Source organism: Hyaena hyaena, unplaced genomic scaffold (assembly GCF_003009895.1).
Source record: "Hyaena hyaena isolate Hyena2069 unplaced genomic scaffold, ASM300989v1 scaffold_28, whole genome shotgun sequence".
NCBI classification, from domain to species: Eukaryota; Metazoa; Chordata; class Mammalia; order Carnivora; family Hyaenidae; genus Hyaena; species Hyaena hyaena.
The window spans coordinates 3,303,273-3,314,576 of record NW_024080660.1 but is presented as its reverse complement, the minus strand read 5'-3'; the positions used below and the strand labels follow the sequence as shown (position 1 = coordinate 3,314,576).

At 53.8% G+C, this 11,304-nt stretch overlaps 1 protein-coding gene across 1 annotated transcript; it reads left to right on the top strand.

Moving 5' to 3' along the window:
* Positions 1-257: 257 nt before the first annotated feature.
* On the top strand, positions 258-10,706 carry FMOD (fibromodulin). The gene is made up of 3 exons (XM_039227410.1): positions 258-367; positions 2,981-3,968; positions 8,900-10,706. Exons 2-3 carry the CDS (start codon positions 2,990-2,992, stop codon positions 9,049-9,051), a joined length of 1,131 nt encoding a protein of 376 aa, XP_039083341.1. The 5' UTR covers positions 258-367; positions 2,981-2,989; the 3' UTR covers positions 9,052-10,706.
* Positions 10,707-11,304: the final 598 nt, after the last annotated feature.

Below are 11,304 nucleotides of genomic sequence, written 5' to 3'. Positions count from 1 at the left end.
GTACAAATACCTTCTAGGGCGCCACTAACTCATTCAGCAGAAAGAGACTCAGAGCTGCCAATGCTTTAGGGAAGATAAGTGAGTGGAAAGGAGGTGGTTTTTAATACGTCAGGCGGACAGAAGAATTTTGCCTGGTTGTGTGAGCTCCGCCCCTGCAGCAGAGCCGAAAAAGCCAGGATCCGGCCTCCTCAGTCCCTCTCTTCACAATATTTGATTAGGAATTTGGAGGCGGGACCCTGGCCTGGCACAGACCCGCACACTCTCAGTAGACACTCTGTCTTCTCCCTCTCTCTCTCTCTCACACGTTCTCCAACCCAAGGAGGCCAGACAGAGGGACGTGGTCACTCTCTGAAAGGTTCAACTGGAGGTAAGTTTAGTGATTTTACTTCATTTTTTGTCCCTTGTAGCTCCATTACAGAATGAAGGAAAGGGGCTGACATGTGGGGAGAGGAGCAGGGAGGAACCATACCTCATTCTTCCATCTGGGCCATGACCCCAGGATGCCGGAGAGGGGCAGATGGGGAGTAGAGGGAACATGTTACCTCTGTCCTATGGTTTCTTTCTGGTTGTTGGGGGGAACTCCACTTCCCAGGCCTGAAAAAGTAGAGAACCAGGTATCTAGGGAAGCTAGTACTTATAACCCAGCCCTCCAGTCTATCCTGTAGATAAGTTGTGGTACCTAAGTGCTGTTATAGGGGAAGGATGGTGTGTGTGTGTGTGTGTGTGTGTGTGTGTGTGTGTGTGTGTGTGTTGCTGGGGTGACAGTGAGGGAATAAAGAACAACATGGTTGAGAATTGACCATGTTCAGGGAACTGGGAGGGAGGGTCCAATCCAGCAGAGGGGATGACTTCTGGTCTGACTTCCTGGACCCTGGTAGGAGGGAAAGGTTGTAGAGATATAAAAGAACAGCACTAATTCCTGAGTCAGCTCCCCACAACTCGTGGCACACCAATCCCTGATACTTTCCACCTCACAAATCTCTGAGCACAGGACGGTCTCTAGCATCAGGGTGGGCAGGGGGATTGAAAAGCATATGACCCCTGGAGCAACATTGCTAAGAGATGGAGGTGAAGAGAGGCATAAGCCCTCTTAGCAGTCATGGCTCCTAAGGAGAGGCCAAGGTGGGCAGTGTGCATAGCCCCTGGAAAGCTGGGTCTTGAAGAGGAAGGCGGCTCTTGTCTGCCAAGATGCCCGGTCTGGAAGGAGAAATGGAGACAGAGGCTCACTGTGCCACCTTGGTCCTGCAGCAGCCCAGGGCTGCACATGGAAAAATGTGCTGTTGGCAGTGGGCCGCTCCATCCGTCTTCCCTCCTGGCCAGAGCCAGGGCCCAGCCAGCATGCCCAGTCAGTGGGCAGTTGGGTTGGCTTCTCAGAAACACTGTGGGCTCTTTGTCTGAGGCCCAAGGCCACTTGAGGATGAGCCAGGTGCCTCTCCTCTGCAGCCCAGAGGTTAATGGAATGAAGAGGACCTAAGGGAATCACTTTCAGGAAACAGAGAAATCTGGGACCTGGGAGGAATGGTGGCAGAAGGTGACTAGATTGAGGGTCACAGTCAGGGTCTTTCCCATCAGTTTGTTGGATTTGATGCTGACTTTTAGATTCCTCTCTTTCTCCTGTCCACAGTTGCCAGTCCTGGGAGGCCCAAGAGCAATGTGAGGGACCTATGTGACCCTTCCGGGACCAAGAAATTTTCTAAGGTTCCTCTGTCCAAGGGTGACACTCACATCTCTGGAAGGTTCCCACTGCTCACAAGGGCTATCTGGTGCCTTGGCTATAGGTATTTAGAGCAGGGTGCCCAGGCCTGATATGTATGCCTGCCCCTGGTCCCTCACCTTCCATACCTTCAGCTTCCCTCCCAGCATGCACCACATTTCTCTCCAAGCCTGCCCTGTTCTCATCTCACTAGTGTACAGGCTCAGGCAACAGGCTACTTGGCACGGTGGGGGGCCTAGTAGGAGGCTGGGAATCCAGATGTCATGACAGTTCGCTTAGGATGGGAGATGGTGATGCCAGAATCCCATTCCAAAGCCACGTTCTCTCGGGTACACTCAACTGTCTCCAATGCCTCCGCCATTTTTCAGTTTTCCTCGTTCATTTCTCTACGCCCCACGTGGCTCTAGCATAACGTCCATGGTGGAGCATGAGGGGGGGCTCACACTTTACCAGATGGCACAGAAGACAGCCAGGGAGACAGAGCCAGACCCCACACACCAGAAGACAAGTGCCATACCTGGTGCCGGTGTCCCCAGTCTGGAGGGGACTGTGGCTGTTACATGAAGACCCCGTGCCAGCCAGGCTGCGTGTGTAGCCACAAACTGCCCAGTGGAGAGTTTTCCCACCCAGCAGTCTGGTCCAGACACTGGAGCTTTGGAGAGTGGCCCAAGCCTTGCAGTGACTCCAGAGGGGCCACACCCCTCCCCCAAGACTGGAAACCAGAAACACCCAGGCTGCCCAAGAGACCCAAAGATCTTCCAGAAGTAGTTCAGACCTTCCCCCTTTGAGGTCTCAAGCTGCTTCTGGAGGTTTCCCAGAGACATGGAAGGAACCAGAGGGTTTTTTCCTTGGACTCTTGGAAAATATTATATTCCCGAGGAGTCCAGACTGAACATGAATTTGGGCCTGAAGAGGATTCCCCCACCTCCACCCCCACAGGGATGATTGCTGTGGCCTCTCCAGCTCCCCCAACAGAACCTGAGGGTTGCTAGAGGCTCCTAAGGATCTGCTCCTCGAAAAAAATGCAGTGCCCCGCCACCCCCCTACCTCCGTTCAAGTTCCTTCTAATCCTGAAGGTTCCGCCATGTGGCCACAGTCCGGCTGGACCACGTGTGCCGAGTCGGCACTGGGAGGAGGCATGCAGGAAGTGAGAACAGGGTTCCCAGTGACATCTGCGTAGCTCCCCACCCTCTGCCCCGATCTGTCCCCCACCTCCCTACTGTCCCACTCAAGCCTGCTCACTGTGTTCTCTCTCCCCTCTTGCAGAGACACAAAATGCAGTGGGCCCCCCTCCTGCTGCTGGCAGGGCTCTGCTCCCTCTCCCGGGCCCAGTATGACGAAGATCCCCACTGGTGGTTCCACTACCTCCGCAGCCAGCAGTCCACCTACTACGATCCCTATGACCCGTACCCTTACGAGCCCTATGAGCCCTACCCCTATGGGGTGGAGGAAGGCCCAGCCTATGCCTATGGCTCTCCACCCCCTCCAGAGCCCCGCGACTGCCCCCAGGAGTGCGACTGCCCCCCCAACTTCCCCACAGCCATGTACTGTGACAACCGCAACCTCAAGTACCTGCCGTTCGTCCCGTCCCGCATGAAGTACGTCTACTTCCAGAACAACCAGATCTCGTCCATCCAGGAAGGTGTCTTCGACAACGCCACTGGGCTGCTCTGGGTTGCTCTCCATGGCAACCAGATCACCAGCGATAAGGTGGGCAGGAAGGTCTTCTCCAAGCTGCGGCACCTGGAGAGGCTGTACCTGGACCACAACAACCTGACGCGGATGCCCGGCCCACTGCCACGATCCCTGAGGGAGCTCCATCTCGACCACAACCAGATCTCGAGGGTCCCCAACAACGCTCTGGAGGGGCTGGAGAACCTCACGGCCTTGTACCTCCAGCACAACGAGATCCAGGAGGTGGGCAGTGCGATGAGGGGCCTCCGGTCACTGATCCTGTTGGACCTGAGCTACAACCACCTGCGGAAGGTGCCTGACGGGCTGCCCTCGGCCCTCGAGCAGCTCTACCTGGAGCACAACAACGTCTACTCCGTCCCCGACAGCTATTTCCGGGGGTCACCCAAGCTGCTCTATGTGCGGCTGTCCCACAACAGCCTCACCAACAATGGCCTGGCCTCTAACACCTTCAACTCCAGCAGCCTCCTCGAGCTTGACCTCTCCTACAACCAGCTGCAGAAGATCCCCCCGGTCAACACCAACCTGGAGAATCTCTACCTCCAAGGCAATAGGATCAATGGTGAGATGCCGACAAAGGGGAGCGGGAGAGGCTGTCTGTTCCTTTGGAAAACCCCTGTTCCGAGGGCTGGTAGCTACACAAAAGACATAGAAGTAGGGGAAAGAGAGGTCACGAATGAGGCAGCCTGTGACCCTGTACAAGGGGTACAAAATGGCCCTAGACCACACAGCAGTGCTGGAAAATTCCTTGGGGGAGTGGGTTGGCTTGGAAGAAGACTGCCCAGTAGAGGTAAGCTTGGATCTAAGTCTTGAGAGATAGGTTGAGTGTGGGCTGGAAGAACGGGACAACGGCATCCTGGGAAGTGAAGTGCCGCAAAGGGACTGGCCGTTTATCAGGTCGCCTGCAGGGGACAGCCAGGAAATCTGTGCGACGGAGAGGAAGGGCTTGCGTGTTGCGGAGCAGTGAGGGATGAGCTTGCAGAGGTCCGGATGCGAGCAGTTCACAGGCAGGCGGGTGTAAGTGGAGTTTCTAGGGTCTATCTTGGCAGGAAGTGGGGCTCTTAAGACTCCGTGGAGTTTGCACTGATTTCCTGACCCCAAAGACGATGAACTCTCTGTTTCTACATGCTCCACTCCCGCCTCTATAGCCGCTCTTGTGTTTGGCTGTTTATTTATTTTTTAAACGTAACAGCTGTTGGACAAGAGTGTGCAGCCTCTCAGAGCTGAATGCGTTACTTGTTGTGGTCTCCTCCCTGGAGTACAAGGAGCCCCCGGAGGTAGGGCAGAGGTCCCCCGGGGTAATAGGAGCCTTGTCACCACAAGGTGGTGGGGAAGGACGCAGCCTCTTGTGCTCCAAGCACTTCCCGGCAGATGCCGCAAGTAACCTAAAACTCTTGTGCTCCAAGCACTTCCCGGCAGATGCCGCAAGTAACCTAAAAGGCTGCCTCTGTGTCTCTTAGAACTAACATCTTCATTTCGGACAGAATTACTCGTTGCTTTTCAGCTCCTTCTCGGGATCTTGTGTTCGGAATGTGCTTACGTTACCCCCGGGCCTCTGATGTTTTAATCCCAGCTGGAAGGTACTGAGCCAGCATTTAACCTCCCTTCCTCAGTCACCAAAGTCCTCCTGTCTCAGGGAAAGGACTCATTAATGACGCTGGCGAAGGGCTTTAAAGTGGAGCCTGCTGTGAGCCCATGGCACTATCGAGGCCCTGATGAGGACCGAGCCTTCATCTTCTCCCTCCCGTCCTTCCTCTCCCTGTGTTCAGGGAACAGATCAGTCATTTGGCAGGATGTTAATGCGCTGCACAGCCCTCCGAGTGAGAGAGGCACCGGGCCCCCCAGAGGTCGACAGTGGGGTGGGCAAGGTCAGAAGGTGTCTGGTTTGAAGTGCAAGACACCATCATGGGCTCCCAAACTGTTTTATATGTAAAGTCTCTCTTTTGGGGGACGTCTTCTTATTCCCAAGTGGGACAGCCCTCGGAGAAGTCTCTGAGATGTTGCATGTTGCCTAGGGGTTGCCATTTACCCACAGCCGTCCGTCATCCCACCCAGAAGTCACCTGCCACCCTACTCCAAATCCAGGAGGATCGTCACATCAGTAATGTCATATTATGTGCTGTGTTTGACCTTGAATCTGTGACAGCAAAGAGCAGCTGTCACAGGAGGGAACCCATTAGCTATTGCCTGACTATATACAGTCAGAGAAAGTTGGGGAGGGAAGGGCTCCATCACAACATCTTGTCACCCTCTGCCCTTGGGCGGAGCACATCTGTCACTCAAATACAGGGTGGCCCGCCCCTTCCAGAAGCTCTCTGGAAGATAACACCATTTCAGTTAAGTATCCCCAGGCTTTGCAGGAAAGTTCTCCGTTAAGCCAAACAATGGCTAAAAATGTCAGCGTCTCCCCCAAATCCCTTCTTATGTAATTTTTAATGTTTATTTATTTTTGAGAGAGACAGAGACAGAGGGAAAGCTGGGGAGGGGCAGAGAGAGACAGAGACACAGAATTCAAAGTAGGCTCCAAGCTCTAAGGTGCCGGCACGGATCCTGATGTGGGGTTTGACCTCATGAACCATGAGATCATGACCTGACCCAATGTCGGATGCTTAACCAACGGAGCCACCCAGGGGCCCCCCTTCTCATGTAATTTAAGCCAAAGCCCATTATCTACTTCTCACTTGGTCTCTCTTCCAGTCTCCTTTTAAGGCAAAATAACACCAATTCCTATATTTAATTTTTCTTAAATTAGCAAATTAATACATCAGAGGTGATTGGTCCAGGGGCAGGCACATAACTGAGAAGCATTACACCATAACTATTCCTACCTTTTCCTCTCGGTGCCACTTTGAAGTTGACAGGCATATATTTTGTTTTGTTTTACTTTTTTTTTTTTGAAGTTTATTTATTTATGTTGAGAGAGAGAGAGATCTCACAGAAGCCACATACCGACAGAGACACAGGGAGAGAGCTGAGAATCCCAAGCAGGCTCTGCGCTGTCAGCATGGAGAGGCTGAGGTGGGGTTCAAACCCACAAACTGTGAGATGATGACCTGAGCCAAAATCAAGAGTCAGATGCTTACCCAACTGAGGCCCCCAGGCGACTCTGTTTGCTTTACTTTTTGCATCGCAAAGATGGGGACACTGAAGTCTTTTCAGAGAAGGAGCAGCCATCTCTCGGGGTCACCCAGATGACGCAGTGGTCACCCTGAGCATCGACCTTCAGCATCCAAGGATCTAGAGTCAGGTATCTCTGGCTGAGAATGTAAGGAGTACCTCTGATTCAGACCACCAGCGGGAAGGCCCTGTCCCCAAGCTTGGGCCCCCTCTCCCAGGGCCAATGCGCCACCTGGTGGGGAGTGTTGATGGTAGGGTGGAAGCCACCCTCTGGGGGAGGAGCTCAAAGAAGGGCAGGAACTAAGGGGTGTGCAGGGGAATCAGGCCAGTCCGGTCCCTCCCCCTTCCCTCTTCCATTAGCATCTCCCTCAGTTTTTCCAGCCTGGCAACAGCAAGGGAACACAGCTCAGAATGTTTTTCGGTAGCTGTGGGATCTGTGGAGCAGGGCGGGTACCCCAGGAGGAATTTGGAAAGACTTATGTCAGTATTTAATCTGGCCTGGAAAATGTCCTCCAGAGTCTCCAAGCAGAAGCCCTGTCCTATTCATGAGCTTGGGGAGACAAATGGACAGTGAACCTGCTGCATGGACAGAATTGATGTTCGTGGTGTCCAGCAGCCCCTAAGTATCCCCCCTATTTATATACATACTTAGGGAGCCAGGGTTTTAGCAGATGGTCGGAGGGCCCGAGGCTGGGGTAGAGAACCCATCCATCTAGTGCAGGGGAGTTGGAAGTGATCTATAAGCCGACCCACCTGACCTCTCCACAGCCCATCCCACTCTACCCTTCTCTGTGGCCACCACACATGCAGCCCCTGCCAGAGGCTCTGCCCCCAACCTGCCCCCTCCTAGGCCATGTAATCTACTTCCTGGGACCAGAAAGGAGACATCCAAAAGTATCCAAAAGATCTCCACCATCCCCACGCCCCTCCTACCCCACCACGGAATGCTGTCCACAGAAGGGCACTTCCTATCCTATCCCCTTCTTCTAGTCCAGGGTGTCATTATTCTTTGGGGCTGGATCTCCCGTCTTACATTTGCCGAACAAATCAACGGGCTGCAGCCTCTCCCCATCTCCTCTTGGTCAGGTCTTAAGAGAGGCTGAAAACAACTGTTCGTGTTCACTGAAAATCACTTTGCTCACCAGCCTATTTAAGCTCCCTACGCTGTCTTCCCTGCAACCTTCCCTTTCATACCCGTAGCTGCACCCTCCAGGAAGCCCTCCGTGGTTGCCCCCAGGAATAGAGTCAGAAAAGCCTCCTCCCCGCTCCTCCAGCCACCCTGGTGAGCTGAGGAATGCCGCTGGGGAGAAGCAAAAGCAAGCCCTGGGTCTGCCCGATGCCACCACCCTCGCCCTCAAGATAGATCCTACCGAGATCTGACCCGTGACTTCACCAAGACCCCTGGGACAGGAACCGCCTTCAGAGGCCCTTAGGCAGCCCCTCATGGTGACTCTGCCACCCCTGTGGGAGAGTCAGTCAAGTGCTTGGCTTTTTCCCTTCAAGATCCTAACTCAGCAGACTTGAGAGAGGTGGTTGATTGTCCAAAAGAACAACCAGAGGTAAAACAGAAGGGTTTAGGTTAAAACCAAACAGAACTACTGTATGTGTTAAGATTATGAGGGGGAAATCTTCAAAACAGGGGGACTTCTTTTGAGATTAAAAAAAGGGGGAGTGAGCCATATATTAAATGCAGGAGGCAAGGGAATTATTTATTTGACTTCTGAGGTCCATGGCAGTCCTATTCGTCTATGGATTTCCGTCTTCCTGAACCGCAGGGCCTTGCTCATTCCTTTAGCAGTATCAGGAAGGGAGACGTGCACCCCCTCTTCGCTCCGGCACGCAAAGACACTTGTCTCCCTGCCCAGGCTTTCCCTCTTTAATTTCCTGCCGCTCTCTTCTACCTGCAAAGTGTCAGGAGATGTTCCAGATTTAGGTCCCTCCGTTTCCCCGTTGTTCCTTCTCATAGCAATTCAGAAAGGCCCTCCCTCTCCAAAGGCAATCAAGTCCTTCAAAACTGCTAAGGCTGATCTCTGACTACCGTCTAGTTCCCCCTGCCGCTTACGGACGGGAAAAGATCGCATCCTGGCTGGAAGGACACTCAAGGACATTCAGGGTCTGCAAAGTGATGTGAGGATTAGGGGTGGTTGGGAAGCGGAGCGACGCAGGCAGAGACTCCACTCTGGCCCTCGTGCTGCCCCCTAGCGGTGCCAGTCGGTATGACTTCGCTCCCGGAAGACGCTGCCCCACCCAGCCAAGTCCCGCTCCTCCCCTCAGAAGTGTTAAAGCCGCTCATTTGGAGAGCTGACCGGCGTCCCTGGGGATCCGGGTCCCTGATCCCGGCTTCTCCCGCCCACCCCACTCCTCTTGTCCCCACAGAGTTCTCCATCAGCAGCTTCTGCACCGTGGTGGACGTCATGAACTTCTCCAAGCTGCAGGTGCTTCGCCTGGACGGGAACGAGATCAAGCGCAGCGCAATGCCCGTGGACGCGCCCCTCTGCCTGCGCCTTGCCAGCCTCATCGAGATCTGAGTGGCCCCTTGCACAGGGCACGGGGCGAGGGTCCCCGCGCCCCACTGCATTTGGCTTGATGGTTTGGTTTGGCTTTTGCTGGAAGGTCTGGGACAGACCATGTGACAGAACTCCATGGGCTCCCTCTGTAGTCTTCTTCCCTGTAGGCAGGGTCAGGTGGGATCAGGGGACAGGCAGCCTTTTACTGAGGGACACGGCCGCAGCTCTCTTTCCAGGACAGATGTGGTGGCAGAGGAACTAATCCGTGGAAGTCCCAACCCCAGAAACCTCACTATTCTAAGTTCTTCCCAATGATCTGGTGTCATGAACTCTAAAAGTCCCTCGGGCAACAGCACATCGCGTGCTTTCCCCACAATCCCTGGCTCTCTCCGTGAGCAGCGCTTGACCGCTCTCCTGCATGCCAGGCCGGTGATGCGGTTACTCTGGGCTCCCACTCAGTGCTCCTCGGAATATACCTCTTTGCCCAACTGCCTCCTCCTTTGTCTTCTTCATCCACTCAGCCTTGCTCCACAGACACCTGTTCTGGGCCTCAGGCGGAGGCATGAAAGCCCAAGGCGTTCGGGCATCTGCCCTGTGGCCTGTGAAGAGAACTCACACTAGTGTCTGGGGGGGGGGGGGAGGAAACCAAGAGTCACCTCTACACCCTCCCTAACTTGACTCCTTGAAAGCCACCAGATTGGAGGTCACCAGCATGATGGCAATATTCAGGGACTGGTGTGGGAGGAGACAACCAACTTAGGCTTTGATAAATGGAGGGGGCTATACTTTAGCAGCTGGGCAGTTCTTTGAAGGTGGATCAGACTTCAGAACAGGAAAGGCCAGCCTTTGCTCACATCAGCATCCATAATGCAGGCAAACGTCCCGAATCGGCTGAACTGAGGAAGCAGCCCCCAGGGTCTCACCATTGCCCAGCACCCTCTGCATTCCCAGCAGCTCCTTCTAGAAGAGTCTACATCCTGATGGGAGAAACAGAGTCCAAGCAGCCCTGGACTTGCCTGACTTGCCCAAAGGAGGGGGCGGTGGGTCAGTTGTATGCATTGATTTGTCCTGAGACCCCAGTTCGTAGTGAAAGCTCTGGCTGGAGACGCTCCTTGGGTCTGTGAAGCCCGGGCCAGGCAGCCAAATCTGGCTCGTGCTGAGGATGAAACCCTCTGCTCTCACATCTCTGAGCTACACCCTCACTCCTGAGGATGCCTTTTGCTTTATAGCTTGGCTGGAGAGCAATGAATTCTTCCCATGTCTGAACAGTGATGTTGCCTGGGGCCCGACCGTCCAATTCCTTTGGGCGCCATTGCGATGGGGCCGTCTGGGCAGCCAGGGGCAAGGACTGGCCTGAGAAGAGCTAGTCCCAGCCTGACCCCCACCCAAATGCTGTTACATCCCTGACACTGTGTATGCTTTGAAGCAGCTTCCCTGAGAAGTGAAGGGGAGGGTCCCTGGACTGTGTTCTTGGCTCCAGACTCAAAAATCCACAAAAGCCAAACCAGCTCATTTCAACAAAGGAGCTCTGATGTGACAGGGCAAGGCTGCCCCTGCCCCAGGCTCTTCAGAAAGCGTCTGCATGTGAACACCATCATGCCTCTATAAAGGATCCTTATTACAGGAAACGCATGAGTGGTGGCTAACCTGACCAATAAAGTTATTTTATGATTGCATCTGCCAGAATGGAGTCATTTAAAGCACACACAGAAAGGTCACTTTAAGGGAACCTGTGGGTCTCATTGCCTTGGACTGGAAGAGCCCACTTTCTCCTCTCTTCTGCTTGGGCAGATGTAGCTAAGGGGTTAAAAAGAAAAGTCCCCTGTATAAAATTTCTAGTTAGCAAACTTGGTGTTCTGGAAGTTCTTTGAGTCTAACTTCAAGCCCACTAGCTACACATGTCCTTTCATTTGGTCCCCAAGAGAGAAAGAACACTTGGGTTTTTTTTTTCCTGTCGTCCTTGTTAACATTTTTTTTCTCCATTTCACCGTCTTCCCTCCCTCCCCCCCCCCCCCCCCCCCCCCCACGCGGAATTCTGGGTCTGGCCGATCCTGAGTGTAGTTGTCTTAGCTGCTGTCGCCCTCTAGTGACAGCTGCGCAGAACTGAGGGTAGTCAAACCCGCACAGCCCGGTAGGTGCTAGAAGAAGAAAATAAACCTTCAGCCACCAGATGCTTAGCAGATGTTATACAAGTCAGGAGGGCCAACTAGCCTGGAGCTTTGGGGACAATCTACTGTTTTCTAATAGGGAAATAACCACAACTGATATTTGTTG